This window comes from Rhinatrema bivittatum, chromosome 1, assembly GCF_901001135.1.
Source record: "Rhinatrema bivittatum chromosome 1, aRhiBiv1.1, whole genome shotgun sequence".
Classification (NCBI taxonomy): domain Eukaryota; kingdom Metazoa; phylum Chordata; class Amphibia; order Gymnophiona; family Rhinatrematidae; genus Rhinatrema; species Rhinatrema bivittatum.
In genome coordinates this window covers 348,563,603-348,591,326 of record NC_042615.1, presented here as the reverse complement: position 1 = coordinate 348,591,326, position 27,724 = coordinate 348,563,603, and the positions used below count along the sequence as shown (strand labels likewise).

At 46.3% G+C, this 27,724-nt stretch overlaps 1 protein-coding gene across 6 annotated transcripts in view; it reads right to left on the bottom strand.

Moving 5' to 3' along the window:
- The window catches only part of ABRAXAS1 (abraxas 1, BRCA1 A complex subunit), a 98,355-nt gene extending 70,965 nt beyond the window's left edge, over positions 1 to 27,390 (bottom strand). Inside the window, exons 1-3 of one of the 6 annotated variants that reach the window (XM_029599423.1) lie at positions 27,285 to 27,390; positions 20,303 to 20,632; positions 13,632 to 13,722 (exon numbers count right to left, since the gene is read on the bottom strand). In XM_029599423.1, coding sequence (XP_029455283.1) covers positions 13,632 to 13,722; positions 20,303 to 20,323 — 112 coding nt within the window. In that variant the 5' untranslated portion in view covers positions 20,324 to 20,632; positions 27,285 to 27,390. Of the gene's footprint in view, positions 1 to 13,631; positions 13,723 to 17,911; positions 17,931 to 18,013; positions 18,126 to 18,277; positions 18,584 to 20,302; positions 20,633 to 22,177; positions 22,955 to 27,284 lie in introns of those variants that run through there. The other 5 variants (XM_029599433.1, XM_029599442.1, XM_029599405.1 and 2 more) reach the window with 5 other exon arrangements.
- Between the last annotated feature and the right edge of the window lie 334 nt (positions 27,391 to 27,724).

Below are 27,724 nucleotides of genomic sequence, written 5' to 3'. Positions count from 1 at the left end.
CGTAGGACAACTTTGTCATGATGAAACTGTAGATACAGTTCGTAATGAACTAGAGCTTGCAACTCATTAACCCTGCGCGCAGAGGTTATGGCAATTAAAAACACTGCCTTCCAGGTGAGATATTTCATGTGCGCAGATTCCATGGGTTCGAATGGAGGTAGCATTAGTTGTTCAAGAAGTAAGTTAAGATTCCAAGGTACCGGTGGTTTAGACACCGGTGGGCGTAAGTGCAGAAGACCCTTGAGGAATCTAGATAGTAGCGGGTGTTCTGCCACCGAGTGGTTATCAAGTGGCCTATGATAAGCTGCAATCGCACTAAGATGCACTCGGATAGAAGAGGTTGCCAAACCTGACTCATAGAGAGACTGCAGATAATCTAGTAAGGATGCTGGCGAACAGTCTATAGGTGAAATATCTCTTTCGTTACACCAGTTAGCGTAGCGTTTCCATTTGAAGGAGTAACTTCTTCTAGAGGACGGTTTCCTAGACTCGAGAAGAATGGTTTGCACCGTGTGTGAAACCCCTTGTTCGGTTAATAATGCCCACTCAATCTCCACGCAGTCAGATGGAGGGAGGAGAGGAGCGGGTGAATGAGCAGGCCATCGTCTTGGAGGAGAAGGTCCGGACGGTCTGGGAAGCGGATTGGGGTTGCTACTGACAGACGCAAGAGATAGCTGTACCATGGTTACCGAGGCCAAGCCGGCGCAATGAGAATGAGTTGACTGCAGTCTGCGATGCATTTTTGTATTGTCCTCGTGATTAACGGAATCGGCGGAAAGGCGTATAGAAGAGTTGACGCCCAAGGAATCAGGAACGCATCCTGAGCTAACCTGGACGGGCTGGGTCGGATGGAACAAACCTTTGGAAGTTGAGTGTTTGCTTCCGTGGCAAAAGAGGTCTATAGTCGGCGTTCCCCAACTGTCGAAGATTGTCTGTAGTACCTCGGGATTCAACCTCCACTCGTGAGGGTGAAAGATGCGGCTTAATCTGTCCGCTCTGGTTTTTGCTATTCCCGGCCGATAAGTGGCTTGAAGGTGAATTGACTGTCTGTGAGCGTGAGAGAAAATCTGCAGAGTCTCCCTGCAGAGGGGCCATGAACTGGACCCGCCTTGCTTGTTTATGTAGAACATGGCGACTTGGTTGTCCATGTAAATCATCACCCTCCGACCGCGTAGATACTCCTGAAAGGTGAGCAGGGCATAGCGAATCGCCCTGAGCTCTAAGAGGTTTATCTGTAATTCCTGTTCGGCTGGCGACCAAAGTCCTTGTGTCTCCAGGAGGTCTAGATGAGCTCCCCAGCCCTTCCGCGAGGCGTCTGTTGTGAGGACTGCATTGTGTGGCTGGGGGTTGAACGGAGCTCCCTTGTTCAGCGTTGGCACCCTGAGCCACCAGTCGACTTCCTGTCTCATCTGGTTGGTTAATTGTACTCTTTTGTGTAATGGTTGAGTGTGTTGCGTCCATTGACGTTTTAGTCCCCACTGCAGGAGTCGCATGTGTAATCTTGTGTTTGGAACCGTGAAGTTCGCCGCTGCCACGTGTCCCAGAACTCTCAGTATGGTTCGGGCTGTGGTAGATCGTGCTCTCTGTAGGGATTGGCGCAAAGAGCACATCATTAGTTTCCTGTCCTCTGGCAGGAATGCCCTGGCTTGAAGTGTGTCAAGTCGGGCTCCTATGAATTGTAGAATTTGTGAGGGTTGTACCTTGGATAATTGATGATCAACCCTAGTCGTTGTAAACAGATTATTGCTATGTTGAGATGCGATTTCAGAAGGCTCGGATCCGACGCTACTAGTAGCCAGTCGTCGAGGTAAGGAAATATAGTTAGCCCCTGTAAGCGAAGATGGGCCACCACTACCACCATGCACTTGGTGAATACCCTGGGTGCTGCCGAAAGTCCAAAAGGTAGGACCTTGTATTGGTAATGTTGATTGCGGTATTGGAAACATAGGTACTGCCAATAGGATTTGTGGATCGGAATGTGTGTGCATGCATCCTTGAGGTCTATAGAACACATCCAATCCTTGGGTTGTAATAAGGGCAGGATGGACTTCAGGGATACCATCTTGAACTTTTCCCGAACTAGGCACTTGTTGAGTTCTCTGAGGCATAACAAGCGGTTATCCTGCCCGGGGGAGCTTCTGGTAAAAAGGGTGGCAGTGAGCTCAAAAAGACTGTGCAGTCTTTGCTGTGACTGCTGTGGTTGTTGCTGGCGTTGTGAACGTGGTTTGCCTCTCCTCTGCTGTTGCTGAGGAGGATTATTATTGGGTTGTCTATGGTAAGGTAGATAGGACTGCGGCCTGAAGTTCTCATAATTCCTATATGGCCTCCTGGAGAATGGCTGTCTGCGCGAGGAAGTGAAATATCGTTTAGCAGACGTTGGAGCTGCGAGTGACTGAACCGCTAGTGCCTGATCTTTTAGTTTACTAACCGTATCATGCAGACGGTCTCCAAAGAGGTTATCGCCTGAGCATGGTAAATTAGCGAGTTTTTCGTGGAGATCTTCTCTAATGGCACTAGCCTTGAGCCAGGCCAGACGTCTGGCAGCTATCGCCATAGCTGAAGCCCTTGATGAATTTTCGAATCCTTCATAAACCGCTCTCAGCAAATGACGAGTGCACTCTTCCATGTCTGATATCGGGGACGGAATGTCTTCCCCCAATGCCGTGAACATGCCTTTGGTGGCTTGTAGGCATTCGTACATGTACAAGTGATGGTGATGAATTCGAGCCGTGAGCATTGCGTTCTGATAGACACGTTTCGCAAAGTCATCTAGGCATTTATTGTCCTTCCCAGGAGGGGCGGATGCATGCGATTTTGTTTTTCGAGACCTTTGAAGTGCAGACTCTACTACTATGGATTCATGTGGTAGTTGAGGGATGGCGGTCGTAGATGGTCTTTGTAGCTTGAATTTCAAGTCGGTCTTCCGAGATACTGCAGGCAAAGCAAAGGGAGTGTCTCATGACTTTTGTAGGACTCCGTGCAGAACCGCGTGTGGTGGAAGAGCCGACGGCTCCCCCGGGGCGTCGAAGATCTTGAGCAACCCAAATGTCTCTGCTCTCGGCTCTGGTAATTTCTGTATATCCAGTTTTAGGATGTTTCCCATTTTATCAACGAACTTGGGATACGTGAGATCCTCCGGGGGGGGAATATGGTTCCGCCGGCTGCTCCGGCAGATCAGATGGATAACCTGTAGATGATATAGGTGAGGAATGTGTCGATATGGAATCTCTGTGAGGAGAAGGGGAAACTGGAGAGATTGGTGGAGAGCGGGACAATGTGGATGGAATATCCCGTTGAGTTTGTTGTTGGGTTTACGCAGTCTCTGCCAGGACAGTAGACTCTGGTGGTAGAGTGTACGAGGATTGCAGGGTTTCAAAGAATCCCGCTAAGGATTGTGTGAGGTCCCAAAAAGCCTTTGAAGTATGGAGGTGGCATTGGGGAGCTTTTCGCCAATTGCATTAATTCCGAAGGAAGAGGATTAACATCCTTCTCCAAGTCTGATTGATCACTCCAGTTCGCTCCATGGTGACTTTTGGACTGTACACTGCGTGTACTGCTGGGAGACGGAGATGATGAAATAGGTATTACTCCGTGCGAAGTCGAGTGAGAGCGATTAGATCTACTCCTATAATGGGAGGAGGATGAAGAAGAAGATTTTCCCTTTCTGTGATGGGAAACATGATGTTGCTTTGATTGCCCATGGCCTCGACTAGGGGAGGGCGATGAGTTAGAATAGTGACGATGTCTCTTCCTTGTAGAGGAAGCTCTACTGTCTCGGGAATCCTTGTCCGAGCGTGCCTTTCTGCATGAGTGGTTCTCCGTTCGTGGAGATCTGTCTCGTGGCTTATACCCATATTTACTTCTGTGTGTATCGTCCGATATCAACTGGTCACGCTCTGATATCTGGAGAGGATCTGCTGTTGTCAGGGCCTGGTAGTCCTGTCTCGGCTGTTCCCCCCGTACAGGTGTGTTTGGCACCTGAAGCGGCGCTGTCGATGTAGTTTTGATATGCGATGCGGTATTTGCTCCGCTAGGCTTTAATTTTATGTTTCGCCACTCGGACTCCAAGGACCCCTGTTTTGAGTTGGACGTATGCTGCGGCGCCGGATGCCGAGCCGACGGCTCCGATGGTTCGGGTCCGGAAGTGGAGTTTGACTTCTTCCGCTCCGATTCCTTCGGCGCCGGGTGTGTCTTTGGCGCCGGTTTTACCTTCGGCGCCGACTGCGTTTTCGGTGCCAACTGAGACGTGTTCGGCGCCAAGTGTGGCTTTTTCGGCGACGACTGGGAAGTCCCCGGCGCCGGCTCCAAGCCCTTCGGTGTCGCCTTTGGTCTTTTTCGTGCCGGCTCCGATTGCGGCTTCGGCTCCGTGGCCTGAGGCAACAGTTGCTTCAAAAGTATCAAGGCCCTTACTGGATTGTCCTGGAGTGGCCTTTGAGAACAGGGCTCAGACAGTTTGAAAGGCCTCTGTTTCCCGGCATCGAGTCTCTGGTCTGCATTGTCCCTGGGTTTCCTTTTAGCCTCACGTACTTTCGGTGACTGAGGGTCCCAGGAAGCCGCTCTTTTGGTGGAGGCCGAAGATCTTGATTTGGACCCCGGGGAAGAATGGGTAGTGGACGCCTTATCTTCCAATGAGAGCTCCAGCCAGCGATAACTCCTGTGCCGATGAGCTCTCGGTGACATCCTGTCGCAATGTTCGCAGTCAGATTGAATGTGGTCGCGCCCCAAACAGCGGTAGCAGCGATCATGCCCGTCGGTGACGGACATGATCTTACCGCAAGGGCATGGTTTAAATCCCGACTGCTTTTTTGACATTTTTGCAAAGTTTCTTCTGAGGAGAAGAAGGCTCCGCGTGCGCTCCCGCGCGCGGAAAAAAACAGACTGAGGAGAACCGTTGACTCCTGCGCGGGAACCCACGCGCAGCCGCAGAGGATCAAAAAGATCTTCACTCTGCTATGAAGCTCCGCCTCCTGGGCCCTGATTGACAGTTCCCATACAGCATGGCTAATTCAGCCCTGCTATCGACGGGAAAAATTAGTTCTTACCTGTTAATTTTCGTTCCTGTAGTACCACGGATCAGTCCAGACTGTGGGTTGAGCTTCCTTTCCAGCAGGTGGAGACAGACTAAAACTGAAAGGATATCCTATATGAGGACAGAGCCTATCCTGTAATCCTTCAGTATAACCATTGTCAAAGCAGAAAACAACAAAACCAGAATAGGATCAAGCAAGTAACCAGAAAGCTCAATGGAGCAGATGTAGAACAATGTGATAGATATGGTATGACTTACCGCTCTTGCATACACTTGGTGCTGGGCAACCAAGGCTTCCGGTGTATTTGCTCAGTATTCATGCACAAAAAAAGATGTGTGGAAATCTACAAATCTGCAAGAGAAACAAGCTTCGAGAGGACAGAAAAAAAGACAAACAGGGAAGGGCGTCTGGACTGATCCATGGTACTACAGGAACGAAAATTAACAGGTAAGAACTAATTTTCCTTTCCCTGTATGTACCCGGATCAGTTCAGACTGTGGGATATACCAAAGCTTCCCTAAACCGGGTGGGACCGAGACAGTCCCGCTAGAAGCATTTGTAGCCCAAAAGAACTAAGAAGCGGAGCTTGCACCTCCAGGCGGTAGTGTCGAGCAAAAGTATGCAAGCCGATTGACTGTCCATCCAGGAAGTAGCTTGAGAACGCAGTGAATGAGCCGTAAGGCCCTCGGGAACCGCCCGACCTCGACAAAGATAGGCCGAGGAGAACGCTTCCTTCAACCACCACGCGATAGTGGTCTTAGAAGCTGGCTTACCCCGAATGGGCCCACTCCAGAGGACAAAAGATGAACCGAGACCCGAAAGCCATGGGTAAGCTGGAGATAGCGAAGTAGAACTCGTATGGTATCAAGTTTACAGAAATCGTCCCCAGTCGCAGGGGAAAATGCAGGGAGTTCTGCCGACAGGTTGACATGGAGGTTAGAAGAACCTTCACTAAGAACGAAGGGCCCGTCGCGAGGGATACCCCGGAATCGGAAAATCGCAAAAAAAGGTTCCCAACAGGCCAGCGCGTGGATCACAGAGATCAGACGAGCAGAAGAGATAGAGACCAAAAAGACAGTCTTAAGCGTAAGAGCTTTCAAAGTAGCGCGAAGGAGAGGTGCGAACAGAGCCGCACAGAGGGCCCAAAGGATCAGATTAAAACTCCGACGGGCAAGCGGCCGAGAAGGTGGACATAGATGCTTGACACCCTTCAAGCACCAATCACATCCGGATGGCCCGCTCAGTGATGACATTCTACCCGACCCAGGAGAGAGCTGAGAGGGGAGAAGATCTTCTTGGGGAAGAGAGGACTAAAGAGATCGGGGCGGAGAGCGCTGAGATACCCGACTCCGCACAAACAGCTTCAAACACGTTCCAGATACACGCATACGCCAGGGAAGTCGACTGTTTCCGGGCCCGCAGCAAGGTGGAGATGACCTCCTCCTAATAGCCCTTGCGCCTTAGGCGTCGTCTTTCAAAAACCAGGCCACTAGACAGGAGCGATAGGCCTGGTCGAAAAATACAGGTCCTTAACGAAGGAGCCAAGGAAGATGGTGTAGCCGCAGAGGTCCGTCCGGTGCTAGGTTGAGAAAATCCGAGAACCATGGCCTGCGCGGCCACTCTGGTGCAACCAGAACCACGGGACCCCGATGGAGTTCCATTCTGCTGAGAACTTTCCCCGAACAGGGGCCACGGGGGGGGGAACATGTACAGAAGGACGTCCGCCGGCCAAGGGAGAGCCAAAGCATCTACGCCCTCCGAGCCGTGTTCCCTCCAGCGGTGGAAGAACCAATTTGCCTTGGCATTGCAAAGGGTCGCCATGAGGCCCAGGTGGTGGGGGACCACCTGTCGACGATGAGATTCATGGCTGTGTCAGAGAGTTCCCACTCTCCGGGATCGAGCGACTGACAACTGAGAAAATCGGCCTGAATATTCCCCTTGCCCACAATGTGGGAGGCCGCCGGACACTGTAGATGTTGCTCTGCCCAGGCGAAGAGACGGCTGGTTTCCAGGTCCATCAGCGGACTGCGGGCGCCTCCTTGGCGACTGATGTAAGCCACAGTGGAGGAGCTGTCGGACAAGACCCGTATCGCCTTGCCGCGGATGAGGGGGAGAAACTCCAGAAGAGCTAGGAACATCACCCGAGCCTCCAACTGAATGATGTGCCAGCGAGACTGAGCTGCCGGTCAGATCCCCTGGGAGTACTGGGAGAGGCAGACCGCACTCCAGCCCGAGAGACTGGCGTCCGTGGTTACTATCATCACCGAGGGACTTGGAGAGGCTTTCCCTGTAGCAAATGAGGAAGAGAAAGCCACCACTGCAAGTCGGCGACGGTAAGGTCCAAAAAACGGGAGGACTGTGTGAAACTGTTCCGACACTGCCAACGGGACAGCAAAGCTTTCTGGAATGGTTGCATATGAGCAAAAGCCCAAGGGACAAGGTCGATGGCAGAAGCCAAGAGGCCCGAGACCTGCAGGCAGACACAGGCCGTCGGAGAAGGCAGCAAGATCCGACTCTGAAACCGGCCGATCAACTTGAGAGCCCGCGCACGAGGCAAGAAGACCTTGCCCACCCGTTTGTCAAAGTGGGCTCCCAGGAACCCTAACTCCTGGGAGGGCTGAAGGTAGCTCTTGGAGAAATTCAGTATGCACCCGAGAGACGCGAGGAGAGCTAACACGCGATCCACTGCCTGCCGGCAAGAGCCTCCGCCTTAGCCCTGACGAGCCAGACGTCCAGGTAGGGATGAACGAGGATCCCTATCTGGCGGAGAGCTGCTGCCACCACCACCATGACTTCGGTGAAGGCGCAAGGTGCCGTCGCGAGACCAAGGGAAGCTCCCCGAATTGGAAGTCCCAGTGGAGGATGTGAACGCGAAGAGACTACGGTAGCCGCGATGAATCGGAATATGGAAATATGCCTCTGTCAAAACGAGGCGAGGAACTCTCCGGGGCGAAACGACACAAGGACCGTTCGCAGAGTTTTCATGCGGAAAAGCGGGATCTTGAAAACCTGGTTGACTCTTTTGAAGCCTAAGATCGGACGAAGACCCGTCCTGTTAGGGAATGACGAAGTAAACAGAATACTGGCCTGCTGCAAGTTTGCTGTGGGCAGGATCTGGGGGTACCGGATCCACCGGGAGGTCGGGGGGGGGGGGGGGGGGAAACCTTCCTCCTCTACCTGCAGGCTAGCTAAATAAAATCTATGCAGGAGGAGGGCAAAATTAGATACAAAACGAGCCCTGGAAGTCCCGGGTGGGGGAGGGGGAGGCGAGAGGGTGACAGAAAACCCATTCTGGGGGGTCAGGGGGCTGAAATCAGGGGGTAGTTGCAAAAAAAAAAAAAAAAAAAAAAAAAAAAAAAAAAAAATCGGCCCCCCAGTCCCAGGGTGCTCCAAAAACGGAGCCGACAAAAAATCCAAATTGGCCGCCGTTCCCAGGCTTTCCCGACCTGGGAACGGCCTGGCTAAGCTCTGGGGAGTCGATCCCTGGGCTAAATTTGTCAGCCCTGCCGAGGAGGGACCTACCCCACCCGACAGGGAGGCAGAGAAGAGGCCCCCTCGCAAAAAAACACGAAGGGGCTGGCAGAGAAGAGGCAGGCTACCTGCCACGGCAAAGAGAGAGCCGCTCTGAAGAAAAAAAGGCTGCAGAGAAGAGTTTGATTGACAGCCTGGAGGCCCGGAGTGAAGCAGGGGGGAAACCTGCTGACTCCTGCCTGTCTGGCTGCCCGTTCAAGCCCAGGTGGGAGACAAAGACACAGAATATTGGTCTGCTGCTGTAGGTAAGTATTAAAAGCACTGGAAGCACTTTTAAACTTAAGCCTGTTTCTGTGTCACTTTTTTTTTTTGAGTCCGTCAAGAGCCAGGAGACTGAACAGTCTCCTGAAGAAAAAATCCACAACTTCCTGACTAACCTTTTAACTTTATTTTGACAGGAAGAAAACTACAAAATCCCTAAGGAATAAGTACTTGCTTGATCCCAGAAGGAAGGAAGAGAAAGAAGGCTGACTAGCCTAGATCAGGAGACCAAAGGGAGACGTGCTGCACCTGCTGGAGACAGACAAATACTGAAGGGTTACAGGATAGGCTCTGTCCTCATATAGGATATCCTTTCAGTTTTAGTCTGTCTCCACCTGCTGGAAAGGAGGCTCAACCAACAGTCTGGACTGATCCGGGTACGTACAGGGAATGGTCTGATTACTACCTGTTCAAGCAGTGCTGGAAAGACCTCTCTAGCTGTGAGGCATTTATCATTAACCTTAGCCTATCAATAAGCTCATCCCTTGCACTTTTGACTAAGGAGAATGGATAGAGATCCAATTCTTGTTGGCTTGATATTATCTGGATTTATTACCTGCCTTTTCTGAATAAGAAATTCACCTAAAATGGGGTACAAAATATTAGAGGGGTAACAAACTGCTATGCCTATGGGTCTTTTAGTGTAACAATTCTAATCTTCAGGGCCAGATTTCGGGATGGGTAAACTACCTAGGATGCCGTAAACTGGAGGGCGCCCTGGGCACCACCAGCATCATCCGCCCTGCAGAGGCGTGGCTGTGGTAGATTCCATCCCGCTGCAGCTGAAGAGAGGTCCAGGAGAAGGAGGGGGCTGCTTTTCGCCCAGGGTGCCATTTGCCCTAGAACTAGCCCTGTTTATCTGAAGGAGTCGTGGATAGTAAGGACTAAACTTGAAATAGATTAAACAATAGGACTAAACAAAAAAAAAAAACACAACCATAACATCTCACATATCCTAATAGTTAGAATAGCATCTAATGCCTTATTCGTTTTCTCATGAAAAGGAAGACCAGCCCGGGCTAACATTGCCCTAATATTCAGTACGGTGTCCCCTGAGTTTACCAAATCAGCAGTCAACAGTCCTGTAACACTGGAATTTGTCCCATACATTGAAGCCAGCTCACTATCAATGCTAGCAGATACTACAGCATCAAAATTTGGGAATTCCAAGGCAGTCTGGCTTTCAAAATGTTCAGCAAATTGATTAAATAGGTCAGTAGCTGGCTCTGGCACTCTGACTCTCAGACCAGACTGTCAGGCCTTGAACCATATGAAATAGCTCCTTGGTCCTATTTAGAGATGCCTGGATTACATTAGAAAAATCCTTCTTAGCAATTGTTATTGCCTTCCTATTAGTAACATGTCTTTTAAAAGACAATTGTGAAACAAGTGATTTGACTTTCAGCCAACATCTCTCTAGCCTTCTACTTTCATGTTTCGTATTTGAGTCCTCTTGTGAATCAGGGAGATGCCTTCTTCCTTCTCAGATTTACTAATTTTGCGAGAGCAATCTCATCAATGGCCTTATGCATATCAGAATTCCAAAGATCAACTAATGTTTATACTTCCTATTGCAGGAGTAAAGGGTCCAAAATTTTCAGCAGCTTAGGTAGATACTACATTTTCTTTAGCACAAAATTTTCACACATTTTCTCCATCTCTGATAAACTTCCCACCCTTATCTGAAAACTGATAAGGTAGTGATCTAAGTGCAAGCATAATGGAATCATCTTCCAGTTGGCGGGCTTAATACCCATCATCTTCCCATGAAAGACTACCTCAAGCGCATGGACTGCTACACAGACAATACATTTCCTAAATAGTGGGTTGCATGAATTTTAACTAAAAGATACTCTGTCCCCCTCCCCCTAAATATAGTATAGAAATTGTTTAACAAAAAAAAAAAAGTTTTTACAAATTAACACTACACTCCCTCCTTCTTTCCCGGGGCAGTTCTGCACATACCTTGACAGGAATGAACATCATTGGTAAGCCAAGGTATGTTGGGAATGATCTCGATTTCTCAAATTTACTATTAATGTTCTTTTAGTACTTGCACTGTGCCAAAAAGAATTTTCTTCTAGAGTTCACAGAATATGATTTTGTAGCAGTAATGCTCAATAAAACCACTAGGACATGGCTGATTAAAAATAAACTTGTTCAGAATCATGTAACCGAGATTCTGTAATGCACATAAAATCAGCTTTAAATTCTAAAATGAAGTCATGAAGAAGGGACTGCAGGTGGCACTCTCAGTTAAGTAGCAGTGCCTGAAAAGTTTTTATTCTCTGCCTCCATCTGCTGGGAGGGATGCAAAACCCTCTTGTCTGGACTAAATCAGCAGTATTATCACTGAAAGCAGGATAAACTAGGTTCCAACTACAGTGCATTATAGAACACTACCCTGGGTCGCTTCCATGCACTAATTTCCCCCTCTCACCCAAAGGTTCCACACTTGCCCTACATGCAAACAACTGAGTGGAAGAAGAGACAGACACACACTAGCTGGCATCTGGGAGTGGCGCTCGCTGTAATTGTGGGCTGTGATGCTGGGGGCAATGTACATTTCCTGTTGTTTTCTGGGCCACAACCTATAATTATGGCAATCTGGCCATGAACAGCAACGTACTGGAAAAGCTAAAAAAACATGTTCCACATTTTTTTAACTATAGTAATAAACTAAAAGCATAATGCCAAGTTTCTAATATAACACAAAACCAGAGCAATAATGCAAGCTTCCAAATACATATGTGCACTTTTTGAACCCCCAGCAGCTATTTCGCAAACCAATGTAAGTTTTCTATTCATCCTGCAGTTTTGCATCCAAAGGGTGTCTATTTACATGCAGTACACACCACCTCATGTATCCTAGTGATAGGCAAACAAGCCTTCATCAGTCATGTATGTAATGTCATTTGGTAAGGCTTATGTATCTGGCATGTCAGTAGCAAGGGCTTTACTGACCCTGCTGTTAGGTATGTATATTTCTTCAAGAAAGAATATCAACCTGCTAGTTCTTATGGTTATAATAATTTGGAGGAGTCTTATTCAGCTGCCTAGTAATACAAGGCCATGCTTTAATCTTTGAGTGCCAAGTGGCTGATGAGTGAGCATATCAGAAAGTTCTTTTGTTTCTAGCAGTTACACAGTCTTAATTTTTTTTCTTTTTACAAAATATAGTATATTCCCTTAATTTCTTTGTTCCAGAGAGGACTTTTATGTCACTATTTGACTATGATGAAAAGAACTATACAAGATGTATTCAGGGAACATGACTTTGCTTAGCCATAGACAAGGTTTGTAACAAAAGGGCCTGTTGCAGAGTCGGAGCATCATACTTCTGTGTAATTTGTAAAGTGCATCTGCCCAAAGCGCTTTGCACAGGTGCATGATGAAATCTCAATAAACCAAGCTTCAAATGCATTTCTTGCTGAATTTCAAAAAGATATCGGAGATGAGCCAACAGGGCAAAAATGACTCTCTTTCAATGTGGTAAATACAAAACTGCATGTCCTCTGAAAACTCAGTAAACACTATATACTAAATCAGAGGTCCTTAGGCAATTTATCCATGCCGCATTATCTTTTTATCAACAATTTGTTACCACCAATTTTTTCACATAAACTCTATTACATACTTGGACCCTTCCCTATATTTCCTGTACTAGTTATACTTAATTACTAAAAATCACTTCAGTCATACCATACATGTATCCCACACATTCAACATTCATCCTTCACATAAAATATGAAAAATACTAAAACTTGCTTTTCACAAGTATAGTCATAATTGTCTAAATACTTATAACACGATCAGTGCTTTCTTCAATTATAGAGAGTCTAGCCCCTGTGTTCACAACAAATGGTCCACTGTATAGTGTTGTATTATTTCAATGTCTACAATACAACAAACATAATCGTAACTGCTAATCTGAATTAATCATATCCTTTTCCATAAACACTCTATGCTTTTATGAAAAGGATATGATTGAAGCAACAAATCAAGATATGTATGGAAATTTAAAAGAGCGATGTCCCTGAAGAAGCTCTAAGTATTAGGGTGAAACGAGGCTCTCGTTGGACAAAGATCACAGGAATACATATGGACAATATAATACAATTATAGGAGCATATGAAGATAATTGAATATAATGGTACTAGCTTGAATTGTAATTGTCTTGTTGAAGAGTAGGGACATTTTTCCTTTGAAAAATACCTGAAGAAAGCACTGAACGTGTTATAAGTATTTAGACAATTATGACTGTACTTGTGCAAAACAAGTTTTAGTATTTTTCATATTTTATGTGAAGGATGAATGTTGAATGTGTGGGATACATGTATGGTATGACTGAAGTAATTGAAGGGTAAAGCGTGATTGGGTGATATTTAGTAATTAGGTATAACTAGTACAGGAAATATAGGGAAGAGTCCACGTATGTAATAGAGTTTGTGTAAAAAATTGGTGGTAACAAATTGTTGATAATAAAAAGATAATGCGGCATGGATAAATTTCCTAAGGACCTCTCTTTCAATGTGTGCAAGTCACATCAAATGTGAAATGCTTTTCAAATTCATCCAAGGTGAAATAAAGACCATTTCATAATGGTTAAACTTAATGTATATTACATTTTTTTTTAAGAGATTGAGATCACAATTGCATGGTACAAGGGTGCCTCCTAGGAGCCAACTGGGATGAAAGATTTGACATGGTTTTATCAGTGCAAAATTATCAAAGGTATTTTAAACTAAACAACAGGTACCTACTTCACAATTTAGCAAATGCATAGCATAAGGCAGCATGAAGACTTACCAATCGTATAAACCACTTCCACGTCATCCATCTGAGAGTCAGTAATACTGTTCTTTGCTTCACCTTTCACATCTCCAAGGAGAAAGCCTTCCTATGTAAACAGATGGGAGCAACAGTATTAACAGAGGCTGGACAAAATAATCTGCTGCAATGGAGATGCAATGATAAAACCAGCACTAGTATTTTAAAGTTCACTGTATACACAAACACTGTTCTGGCGCAGAGGATCATTATGATCTGGGTATTTTTTTTTTTTTTCGAGGTAGCACACAGAGAAGGAATGCAGAGAGCAGCAGAACTACGGGGTCTCCTGAAGGAGGTCAGCCTGTCACTCGTTTCATTAAAGCTGTCAACCTTCACGAACAATGAGTTATTTCCAAAGTACAAATATAATGGGCAAGTTAATCAAAATTCTCCACCAGGGAATTATAAAGTGAGTTGTGTGTTCTCAAGAAAGGATTTCAATCATAAGACTTCTTATGGAATGGTTAGGCGGAAGACTGTGTTGCTTGTTAATTAAGCATGTGCCTCCATCTGCTGGGAGGACATAAAAACCCAGTCGTTCTGAACAGGTGTAACAGGATAAGAACATTTTTTATTTTTTTTTTTGGCCTAATGTACATGGTCTTCCTCAGCCCATCAGAACATGCTCTTCTCCAGCACTTACAAAGGGTTTTATTGTCTTATCCCCCTTTTATCTTCAAACTCCATTTCCCAGATTTTTTTTATTTATTTATTTAACGTGTTTTGTATACTGTCATTCGGTTTTGCCATCAGAACGGTTTACAGAGTCATGCAACAGGTTGTATAAGCATCATCAGTGTCTTATCATGTGGTGTAAGTTGATTATATATAATAGATATTACTTGCAAGGCTTATTACATATAATAGTTATTACTTGTAAGGCTAATTATATGCAGTAAAGGTATTACATGCAGATGACAAGCTTGGGCACTTCCAAGTCACACCCCCAGTACCGCTCTTTGGGCATCAGGGTCCACCACAGCAGTAGCTGTCACCTTCCCTCCCTCCTCAGGTCCAAACGCACCACCTCTGTGGTGCATGCAGGCCAGCCCAGTAAATTACAAGTTTCAATAAAATGGCAAGTTTGGTCCAGAATGATGTACAAAGACTCTCAAAACCAAAACTAACAGGCAAGACAAATCCTTCACTTTTCATACATCATTCTGGATCACTGGGCTTAAACAGTCCCTGGAAACATATGAAAGGAATCTATTGCATTAAAGTTTGGCATGCTCTTTTCTACCAATAGAAGCAACATGGGCATCTCAAACAGAGTCTATGGTTAAGAAAAGGGAAGACAGCAGCAGCTCTGCACAAAACGTGACATGAATATTTCAGTTTCTCTGCCCAGAATTTGCAAAAAGGCTCTAGCATGATGAGAACTTTCCTTAACATTTTCCTCATCCAACAATTTACAGTATCTTGATAGGACTATACAATACATAAAACTGCCAAAAGTCCTTCATTCTGCCCAGACTGCCTATATATAGTTTAAAGGTAACGTCAAAAGGTCATCCTTAGATGTAGTATCCACTGACCAATGTATTAAGTATGGGCCCCACATGTCAAGACATTTATGGATCTCATAACATCATATGCTTCATACCTCAAAAGTTGGCTGCAAAGAACTGAAACACTTTACTAAACTCTGACTCTTCCACGGTTGAACCCTTTCTATAATTTGTAAGCCATCTAACCCTAGCTCCTAAAGCATAAGCAAAACATGCTTACGCTTTACTATAGGCACTCCTGCCTCAAAATTACTTCCTCATGGCCACCTCAGCCCTAGCCTGAAGAGTTGCTTGATCCTTGCTTTGGAACACTAGGCTGTTTTTTACCAAAATATCTGCCTTTTACGATGGAAAAAAGAAAAGATGTTTAATCCTTAGAAAGTCTAGACCCTGTGCTTGCAAAGAAATGCAAGTTTTACATAGTTTGAACTCTTGAATGTGAGGACTGCATATGTCCTTTGCCAGTTTTGCAATTTCTACCCTAACATGACTGAGTCTCGAAATATTATTAGGTTCAGTAGATATGGAGTCATTTCCTTCCTTTCCCATATTACTCTTGGATACATTTCAGTCCTGGTGTCTTGATACAGTTTTTCCCAACCACTGTGGCTTCAGACCTGATCAGTTGTGCCATGGAAAGTCACCACTATCGGATGCTCAGATCTAGACCAGCAGCTGGGCTCTGCTACAGCACTTCACAACAAGAAATGTCACCAGTGGTGGCTCTTAAACATGTAACAGCTCTTTTCTGAGAACATATGTAATCCTGCATGCCTCTCCTTCCTAGCTACAGCACGAGCCCTGGGGTGTAGTAATTAAGGGGCAGCATGCAGGACATAGAAGGCTAGGCCTCACTTTGTGAAGTACACACATTTCACCCAGCAGCTCCTCCTCTTGCCCATCATATGTGTACTCCTTTGAGTCCTTCCAGGCTGAATGAGATGGGGAGAGTGTGTACTGAGCACTGGACAGCAGTGGAGAAGTTCTGGCATCCACATGTAACAGCCAAGGTAAGTAACTGAGTCGGCTGACCATCACACACCTCCCCTTCTCCTGCACTTGCATACGGAGAGCGAGCTGGCCCATTGTGATGAGTTCATGTATGTCTCTGCGCACTCCCTTCCTTTATTTTACATTTTGGAAGAGAGACTGGTGGAGATTTTGTTCCTGAATAGCTCATCTTTTGGCCACATGATCACACTGCCTGCTCCATGGAGGTCTGTGTGCCACACAATCAGGCCAATACAGTAAGGTGCGTTTTCGATGCGCTATTACCCCTTACATCATAAAGTAAAGCCTGTCCAAGGGCAGGCGTTAAATTCTGAGCAACCCGGAAAAGCATACAGAAAAGCAGAAAATACTGCTTTTCTATACATAATATACTATAATATCCTAGCGATATTAAGTCGGAGAAACCAAAAATTCAAAAAATTTAAATTAAAAATCTGCCCGCCGGTCAGCCGTTAGAAAAACGGTCGCTTAGTTTTACCAGCGTCCATTTTCCTAACTCATGGCTGTCAGCAGATTCGAAAACAGATGCTAGTAAAATAGAGCATTGGTTGTTGGGACCCACTGACAGCCACCTCTTTGCTAATAAGCAGGTGCTAAGGATGCGCTATTGTCCCTAGCGCCTCCTTATTAGCGTGACCCCTCATTTATATACAGAATTGTGCTCTCAGGAGAGGTGGCAGGGCGAGCGTCAGGAGAGTGGGCACTCAACACTGAGCACCAGCTCTCCCACGATTTTTACTGTATCGGCATGAATATTCTTGTTAATGCAGATGTGCCTTGGGCTTGAAAAAGTTGGGAAATGCTGCCTTAACAGATTTTAGATGGTTGCTTTCTTTCCTTACTCATTTCTGAGTTCTCCAAAACCTTGTACACTAGCTGGGTCATCTTCCTCAAGTGAGCTATGTTACTATGACCTTTCTACTGTAAAACATTAACCCACCCCCCCCAGTAAATTTACTCTCTCTCATGTTCTGCACTCCCAGATACTGTCACACTATAATTTCCAGAAGGAAGCTCTCTTTGGCACTGGAAGTAAAATCACACCCAACATGTTTATTTATTAAAACTTACTCTAATTTTTATATTCTGCTTTTCAGCACTTCAAAGTGGATTACATTCAGGTACTGTAACTATTTCTCTATCCCCAGAGGGCTCACAATCTAAGGTACAAGAGAGAGTAAAGTGCCTTGCCCAAGGTCACAAGGAGAATTTGAACCCTGGTTCAACGGGCATTGTTCTAACCACTAGTTTACTCCTCCAACAGGAAATGCATAAAAACAATCCATTAGGAGACCCTTCCATGCATCCCAGAAAGGTCTGCAGGCTCCCTCATTGTTTTTTTTTATCAACATACAGAAAGAACCTTGTGGAGGAGATTTTGTTGTATTTGCCAATAAATTTCGTATACTGTTCATTTAATGGCTCCATAAGGCATGGCAATGAAAAAACACAACTAATCTTAAAACTCAAAAAAGCTGCACAAAGGACACGATCATAGATAGCGACTGTGACAGGACCCGTCCTCTGGTAACAGTCGAGGGCCTCTCGCCTCATGATGGAGACTCTGGGGCAGCGGAGAGCTTTCGCTCAGCTGAAGTGACGCCCCCTCCCCCTCAAATCCCGCCTAGCCGCCCCCTCCCACCTTCTAAATCCTCCCGCTGGCTTCCCCCCCCCCCCCCCCCACACACAGAGCACGGCTTGGTGCGTGAGCAGTCCCCCGAACCTCGCGCAAACCTCTCATGTGTCTTGACTGGACTGTAAGCTCCACGGAGCGGGGACTGTCTGGAGAGAGCTAGGAAATCAATTATTATTATTATTATTATTATTATGACAAACCCGCGGACATAAAACGTCTGAGTAAGCTCCTAGCAACGGCAACATCACAACTATACAGGAAGTGGCAGAAAGCGAGACGGAGCCACACCGAGCCAGTTCCACATCTGCTGTCTCTCTCCCCCCCCCCCCCCCTTCCGTTGGATCACAGTCGCAGGAGACCCGGGGAGGTGCATGGAAACGTACTGAAAGTAAAACTAAAAAAAAAGGAGGAGGAGGTGCACGCTAAGGGACGCGCATCCCGGGCCGGCGTCCGTCGCTACTCACGGTGTCCAGGTCGGAGCTGAGGTGCTGGAAGGCGAGGGCGCCGAACACGAAGCCGGAGATGAGCGCGCTCGTGCTCTCCCCCTCCATGCCCGCCTCTGCCCGGCGCGGCTCCCCGCTAGCGCTCCCTCCCCTCCGCTAATGCTTGCGGAGAGGCGGGAAAGAAAGAGAAAGGAACGAGAGAGAGAGAGAGAGAGAGAAACCCGCTGCTGCAGGGCAGCTTCCCGGGGCCGGGCGCACAGAGACCTCTGCTGGAGGGAAGGAGCCCTGTGTGTGCACGCCCAAGCCTCTTCCGAGAGAGAAGCGGCGGAGGAAAGGGTGGGCTGTGCTAGGAAGCCGGAGCGCACGATTTAGAAGGGTTTTCTCACACACTAGTTATTTTTATTTTTTTAAAGAGGCATTTGAAGGCTGATAGCTCCCGTCTGCCAAGAAGTAGTGGCGTGGGTTTCCGTGGTACAGGGAAAAGCGCGCGCGAAGTGCTATATACTGCCAGTGATGGAACCGCGGATTTCCAAGTGGGCATAAATAGGGCCGGGGCAAGGGCATTTGACACCATTGGCGTGCCCCCCCCCCCCCACACACACACAATTAAAAATTATTCATTTATAATAACAGATTATGCATGACAAAGGATATTCAAGGTACAGTTTTCTGAGGTTAAAATATCACAACATGTATATTATATTTGTATGTACTGCTGTGGTACCAACCAGAAAACCCTGCAAAAAATACACTTGGAACCCATATAGTATTAGTCCTATCTATCATATGTTGGGTGTTAGCTTGGCTGTCAGAAAGCCATGAATAAATGGAATCACAATATAATAAACCTTTCATACCAAAACAATATTAACTCTAGCACTCAAACAGCAACAACTCAACCTATTATACCAGGTTCCAGAACATCAATACATAAGAACATACTGGGTCAAATCAAAGATCATCAAACCCAGCATCCTGTCTCTGACAGAGGCCAATCCAGATCATAAGTACACAGTAGGATCCCAGTCCAAACCCTCTTGCTCATAACCAGGATAAGTAGTGGCTTCCCCAAGTCTACATCTCTTGTTAAGAAAACAGAACATGCTAGGCCGTTATAAGTTCTTACACAAAAACTACAGGTCAGACATGCAAAACACAGACAGACATTCACCAAGTACAAGCTGTAATCCTGGGGGAATTCTGCGCACAAAAATGGAAAATTCTGCAAAATCCTACATTATTTATATTGGTCGAAGTAACACAATATACATGACAGTCTTTAAGTAATTAATTTAAAACATAATACAGAAAAAAGTTATTACTTAGAGATGCAGAGTTTTAAATATTTTGAGCAGAATTAGCCTAGAAATACATTGCAAAAGTGTCCCTTCCATCCTCTCCCTGCTCCCCTGACCAGTCTCCTTTCACTTTGCCTTTGAGATCTCCCAACTCCTCCACCTTCCACTATCTCTCCCCTTCCCCGCTAGGCTCAACTCCTTCCACTCTAGCTCTACTCCTAGAGTTTGACCCCTCTCTCAGTTCTGCCCCTCACATAGGCTTGCTCCCTCTCTCTCATATACACACACACACACACACACCCTCATACAGGCTTCCTCTCTGTCTTGTACATACACCCATAGATGCTCCCCCTCTCTCTCACACATACACCCTCACACAGGGTACCTATCTCTCTCACATACCTCTGCACATTGACTCCCGCTCTCTCTCTCTCACATACACACACACACACACCTACACACAAGCTTCCTCTCTCTCACACTTACACACATCCTTTCACACAGGCTCCCTTTCTCAGAAACAAACAAGCACCCTCACACAATCCTTTTTTCATACACATCAGCTCCCTATCTCTCATACATACACACTCTTTCACAATCTCATCACATAGACTCCATCTCTCTGGCATACAAACACACCCTCACACATGCTCCCTCACATACACATACACACACCGGCTCACAATCATACACACACCCTTACACAGCCTCTCAGTCTTTCACACAAACAACCTCTATACTCACTCACTTTCTCCAGGGCCTGCTCCATTTTCGTCGCGAGCGGAATGGGCTCCACTTGTGGCTGCCGGGATCTGCACACTCTTCGCTGTGAAATGGCACGCCAAGGACCTGCTGCTTGCCGTGATGCAGCATGCCGGGGGCCTATTGCTTCCTTCACCGCAACGCAACAAGCTGGGGGCTGCTCCTTCCTTCTTTGCTACAAGCAGAATTGGTTCTATTTGCGCCACGCTGGACCTGCTCCAATTTCTGTGCAGGAAGGGAATTCTGTGCATATTTTTCACTCCACAGTAGCTCAGAATTCACCCAGGAGAAAATTGGAAACGCAACAAGCTAGATTCTGTATGCAGTGCAACAGAAAAAAACGAAACATTACCTTTTCTCATAAAACAATAAAATCAAGAAATATAAAATATCAATAGCAGTAAAACCACACTAATGAAAAGAATATTTCAAAATAGCTGATGAATAGAACACCTAATAATTAAAAATTGATATAAAAATTGGCCAAACACCAAAATATTAAAAACAGCAGACATCAAGTAACATGCAATAATTAAAATAGAGATAGAAAAATATTCACAGCTCTCCTAAACTGTGAAGTTTTGATTTCCAGATGCCTTCAGATTGTCTTGGATTAATAGGGAGAGAGGAAGAGGGTTGTTGCACACAAGTTTTCTTTTCTTTCTGTAGTATACACAGATATGCTCTGTCACTCACACATGCTCATTCACATACACACGCTTCCTCTCTCACTCGTTCACTTTTTTCACCCTCTGGAGTAGCAGCCTCCTTCTTCATCCCCCAACCTAGGGGATGACTCTTACTTTGTCTGTGGGGGTAGAAGCCAAATCTATTCTGACTTTCTGCTCTTTCTGGCAGAGCCTGCCACACTGTTCCTTCAGGTCGGGGGCGGGGGTGATGACCCATTTTAGTCTCCTGCTTTTTCCTGCGGCACCAGATGCACTGCTCTTTTGACCATCATTGCAACCTGCTTCTCCAGACCAAAGGGCTGCTCTATCAGGCCACAAGGGCAGGGAACAATTCTATTCTGGCCTCCTGCTCCTTCCCTCAGTGCTGGCTGCACTGCTCCTTCGGCTGATGCTGTAGTCTACTTCTCCTCCAGACCATCATGCTGGTAATACTGCTTCGATGTCATGTCCTTCTTCCTACCCATACAGGCAGGAAGGAGAATACGCTATCTGTAAAAATCCTGGCCACTGTATGGGCCCCCCCCTGGCTACAGGAGCCCTCAGTGGGCCACAGTCTGAGCTATGCAGGCTTGCCTCAAAGGCATATGAATATGCACTGCCACGCCTTAAAAGCCTGCCTTGCTCACAACTCCTTACCTCATTTTGGAATTTCCTAGTTCCTTGTACTGGCCCTCTGGTTTCCTGTCTTAGATTTGGTCTTCTCTCTTAGCGGCTTTCTGGCTCTGAGTATTCTCTTTCCTAGTTCCTGTCTCCCTTTAGAACATAAGATATGTTTCTGTTTGCCTTGCCATGTACCTTGCATTCACCCCTCTACCTCTCCTGCTGGTGCAGGGTTCTTTTTTGTCATGAAAAAGGACTGCTCTTTAAGACCGTGTATCGACTACAGCAGTCTGAATGCAATCACTCTTAAGGACAAGTACCCTCTGCCCTTGACATCAGAATTGTTTGATCGGCTACACGGAGTCTCTATCTTCACCAAGTTAGACTTACGTGGAGCCTATAACCTTGGTCATATCCGCCCTGATGACATCTGGAAGACTGCTTTCAACACCAGAATTGGACATTACGAATATTTAGTGATGCCCTACGGCCTTTGTAACACACCTGCAGTTTTCCAGCGAATGATTAATGAAATCTTCATGGATCTCTTATACATCAAAGTTGTGGCGTACCTGGATGACATTCTTATCTTCTCCAAGGACCTGGCCACATACCGTAGCGATGTTCGTACTGTACTTCAACATCTTCGGGTAAACCATCTGTTCGCGAAATTGGACAAGTGCCTATTTGAAAAATTCAGCTTGCCCTTTCTGGGGTACATAAGCTCCCAAAAAGGATTCTCGATGGATCCCTTGAAACTAAAAGGAATCCGAAACTGGCCACAACCCATGGGCCTGAAGACACTTCAACTTTTTCTAGGATTCACGAATTACTACCACCACTTCATACCGAGCTACTCTACGTTGGCAACTCCTGTTACAGCTCGGACCCGAAAGGGTCAGGACACCCAAAACTGGACCCCGGAGGCTGTTTCTGCCTTTCATCACTCAAGGAGGCTTTCTTAAATGGATCCTGTCTCCATCATCCGGCCCCTAATCGCCCCTTCCTGGTTGAGGTAGAAGCCTCCACGATTTGAGTGGGGGCGGTCCTGAACCAATGCTCTGCTTCTCAATCTGTGGTCCCGTGTTCCTTCTACTCATGCAAACTCTCTGCTGCAGAACAAAATTCCAGCATTGTAGACCGCAAGTTACACGCCATCAAGCTGGCTTTGGAGGAATGGTCTCTCCCACCCTCCTGTGATGTCGTGACAGCAGGAGGCTTATAAAAGGCAGAGTTGCCTGGGCTCAGTGGCATTTCACAGGAGGGCAGCAAGCAGTGAGCATCTCTGCTGACTCTGGAGCTCTGAAGGACCTGAGCTGTATGCAGCCCAACAAAGGTGAGATTATTGCAGCATAGAGCTACGGTTTAACTCTAACTGGAACTACAAATTGTAACAAATCTTCCTACCTCTCATGTCCTTTATCTCAATTCTCCTTTCTTCCTAAATGTTTCCTTCTTTTCTCTCTCCTCTCTCCCACCTTACCCTCTTTCTTTTCATTTTTCCCCTCCTGACTCTCCCATCATTGTCTTCTGTCCCATTGCCTCCCCCTTATTTCTTCTCCCCCTTTCCTATCCTTTCCTCCTTTTCCTGTATAGTCCACCTTTCCTCTTCTTTTTTCCCCACACCTCTCCCCTCATTTCCAGTATTCTCCACCCTCCCTTTTCTCTGCCTTTTCAGTCCTCTCCCCACCCTCACTTCTTATCCTTCCTCCTTTCTACCTCTACTCTCTCTGCTCTACCCCCTTTCCTTCCTTCATATTCCTTACCCTTCAATTCTATTTTTCTCCACTCTGTCTTCTTTTTCTAGCCATACCTACATTCTCTGCTTGCCTTTTTTCCTCCTTCTCTCCTCTTCCCTCACTGCCCTAATTTCCTCCCCTTATCTCGTTGGCTTTCCTTTCCTTACCATTGGTCCTCCTTGCTCTTCACACCTCCTCTTCCTTCTCCCACCTACCACCTTTCCTACCCCTCCCTCTTCTCTCATGCTATCCTCCCACTCCTACTCTCTCTTCCCTTCCTCCCCCAGATCAACCTACCCTTCCCAACCATACTATCCTTAACTCCCCTCCCATCTCCTATTCCTCCTTTCACATAATCCTTCCCATCTTCTCCCCTCCCCATTCATGGACTCCACCCCACCCACAATCTCCTCTCTTCCACCTTTCTCCATCCTTTCCCCATTTCCTAATCTTCTCAACTTCCCCCTTCACTTCACTCTCCCCTCTTTCCCCCTCTCAAATAACATCCATTCTTCTCCCCTTTCATACTTTCTCCTCCCTTTCCCACCCCTTCATCTCCTTCCCTCTCCATTCTGTATCCTAACCACCCTCTTCCCTATCCTCCCACACTTTCTCCCTTCCCCTCTTTTCAAGTTATTTCTTCTCCTCCTCCCCTTCTGCCTTCCACTCATCTTTACCTAGCCATTCCCCCTCATTTCTCCACCCCAATTGTCCACCTGCCTTCCTTTCCCTTTCAGCCCTTCCCTGTATTCTATCCCCTTGCCTGCCCTTTCCTCACATTCTCTCATCCCTTCCATCACCTCATCTTTCATTCCCTCCATTCCTCCCCAGTTATCCTCTTCCCTCCCCCACTCTTTCCTTCCATTTTCCCTCTTTCCTCTCCTTGCTCTTTCCTATTCCCTTACATTCTCTTCCTTTCCTTCCCCTTCTTCCTCCCTTCCACTCCTCATCCCTCGTACCTTCTCCATTTTCCTGCCATCCCCATTTCACTCCATCCTATTCTTGACCTCCCTCCCTCTATACCCTATTCATCCCTCCTCCTTTTCATCCCTACCCTTTTTCCATTCTCTTCTCCCAATTTCTTACTCTTCCCTTCCCTCTGTTTCCTCTACTTTCCCACCATTCCTTTCCCCCCTCTCTCCCTACCCATTTCTTTTCCATTCTTCTTATTTTCTCCCCTTGCCTATAACTCTTCTTTCCTGCCTCTCTCTGCTTTCCCATGCCCTTTGCTTTGCTTTTTCTTTTCTCTCCACCTTCCCCTTCCCACACCCCTTGTCTCTTCTTGCCATCTTCCTGCTCTCCCTCTGCTCTTTCCTCCCCACTCCTATTTATGACCTTCCTTCCCCTACCCCTCCCTCCCTTTGCATTCTATTCCCTTCTTTCATCCTCATGCTTTCTTCCATTTCCTGACTCAGTCCTGCCCTTTATTTTCACCCCATCTAACTTTCCTTGCTTTCTCCTCCTGCTTGTCCCTTCTCCCTTTCTTTCCCGCTTTCCACTTCATGAACATTCCCTTCCCTCCTCAACACACCTACCTTCTTGCCCATCCCCCTCACCTACTACTTCTCCTCTCCCCTTTTCTCCAGCTTTCCCATCTTCCAGTCATTCCTTTCCAGCCTCTCACTGCTCTCCATCCTTCCCTTGTTTCTTCCCTCATTTTTCTCTGCACGTGTCCTCAGTCTACAAGAGGTGTAGACATGGTGGCAGTCTCTTCAGTATCCCTGGCTTATCATAGCTTTTAGTCAACTTTTCATTCTGCAGAAGCTTGCACTAGTCATCCCTGATGTGCTAAATATAACTTCTAGTCTGTCAAGTAACAAATAGGCCTTAAGGAGAATTCAAAATGAGGAAAGGCAACTTTATTTTCCTTTGTATCTTGAATCCAGTGAGATCCATTTCTCTTGAAGGGTATATGGTAGGTTCTCCATGTAACCCTTCCTGGGGGGGGGGGTTAAGTTCCAAGGGCACACAAACATGTTTGTTTTCTTAGAGGCTGCTCCGGCTAGCACTTCTCCCATAACTTTACTCTGTGTCCCAAGGGTGGAATCCTTTTTGTAGGGGGAAGTTCTTGCTTATGGCCCAGGCGTGTCTCTCTCTGTTTACTGTTAGCTGCTGCATCCCAAGATATGAGATGCTGGGACAACCAGGCAGGTCAAGGCTCTGGGTGTCTAATTGTTAAAGAATCAGTAAATATTTAATTTAAGACCATTTTCAATAAAGATTAATTTACAGCAGACTGATGTACAAAGATGTTTTTTCTCTTCTGGGTAGGTGTCCATTATTTTAGGTAACTGGGTAAAGCTTCCCACGATGATTTTACAGTGACCAAAAGCTTTCCCAAGGGGCTAAACAGGAATCCTATTGGAGGGGTCCCCTCAAACACAAAAAAGTCCTACTCGAGACCAGTTTATTCATGATTGCTCAGCCTGTCCTGGTCTCCATGGAGTGAGAGATCAGATTGGAAAAACTCCCAAGATCTTGCTCCTCCTTCCCCAATGCCGGTACTGGTGACATCCCTTGGAGGAAAAGGCTCTGGAATATAGGAACCAGGCTATCCCAGCCCTGCAACCCTGTGGGAGGGGTAAGTCAAAAAAACCTCCCCACAAAACAATATTCGAATTCTTGCTGTCTGAAAAATAATTTTATAAGGCTGGGAGGCTCCTCAGAAAATGGAAATACTGCATCCTCACTGCTCTAATGCTAACACAAAATTATTCCACAGATTACTAAAATGGCTGCACTAAGTAGGATGAAGCGTCCAATCCAAATCCTCCAGGTTGGGAGGGGCAGAAAGTGTTGAAGGCTCTTAGCTGTAAATTTCTAAGCAGGGTCTTAGTGACATCTAGTGGCCAACTCAGAGGGATGCCACATCCACAGTGTTCATCCCAGCAGTGATATCTAAATAACTGAAATCGGACAGATATTGATCAGTTTTATTTAATTCAAGTTCTAGCAGCAGATCCCCCAAGTTCTCAATTTGTGGTTATATCTGAAATTTTAGAAAATTGCAGTTCTCTTTAAGACTACATCCTCTACCTTTGGCCTGCTATAGCATTCTTCTGACTTATGCTCACTCTCCATCTTCCGTGCTTCTAAACAGATAGTTAACCTCTGATCCAACTTTAGATATTCAGACTGAGTTGCTTCTTAATTGCCAAAATATCAATTTCTGAACAACTGAATAAATATAGAGCTTACTGTAAGATGGAATCAGGAATAACTACAGAATCATTAAATTGTTACAGCTGTGCTGAAACATTCTGGAATATCTTTGCTGAATGCAGTTGATAAAGCTTTTTTTTAATGTCACAGAGAGACGGACAGTGTTGCAGGCTTAGCTCATATCCCTTTATCTTAAATGGAGAATGCCCTGCCTGAGAAACAGCTGCCCTGGGTGCTGTAAGGGAAAAAGATTACACTCAGGTCAGGAAATGGAAAACGGGGAATGTCACACTCAGAAGTGTCAGACCAGCTTTAATGCTCTATTGGATCAAAGGTTACATGCCCTTGTACTATAAGTGCATCAACCACAGATCACAGGGTGGCAGTGTAACAAAAAATATATCAAGCTTTTATGTTGTGTATACAGAATACACACACTATTTAAATATGCTGTGGGATGTGCACCAACCCGAGGGGGGGATGAAGGAAGGGGGAAAGTATGGGGAGAGGAGAAATGGTGGGAGAGGGAAGAAGAGATATGGGGAAGAGGAGGGTGGAAAGGGAAGGTAGGGGATGAGAAATAGGGAAGAGATAGGGCAGAGGAAAGATACTGATGGGAGAGAGAAAGGGTGAGATGGGAGAAAATAGGGATAAAAGAGAGAAACATTGGGGAGGAAAGGTGAAGTAGGAGAAGGGACAGGAGAGGGGTGGGAAGATTTGTTACAATTTGGAGTTCCAAGTAGAGTTAAACTTTAGTTCTGTGCTGCAATAATCTCACCTTTGTTCTGTTGCTTGTAGCTCAGCTCCAGAAACTTCAGGTCCTTCAGTCTCCTGAGATCCAGAGCCAGAGCCAGCAGAGATGCTCACTGCTTGCTGCCCTCCTGTGAAATGCCACTGAGCCCAGGCAGCTCTGCCTTTTATAAGCCTCCTGTTGTCATCATGACCTCACAAGAGGGTGGGAGAGACCATTGAGGCTGATGAGAGGAGGAGAGGTGGCAGAGGAGGAGGAACTGAATTAATTTCAGTAGCAATTAAAACAATGTAATAAGTAATCCCTGAAATATCCCATCTTTGCTTTCCTGGTCCTCTCTGTACAGGGGTTTTCTCTCTCTGGCTGAGCTCTGCTTCTTTCTGACTTGTAACTCCAGGTTTGTACAGTCCAGGCTCACTGCTCCTGTCACAATGCAGTGATGGTGTCACTGATGACAAACCCTAGCT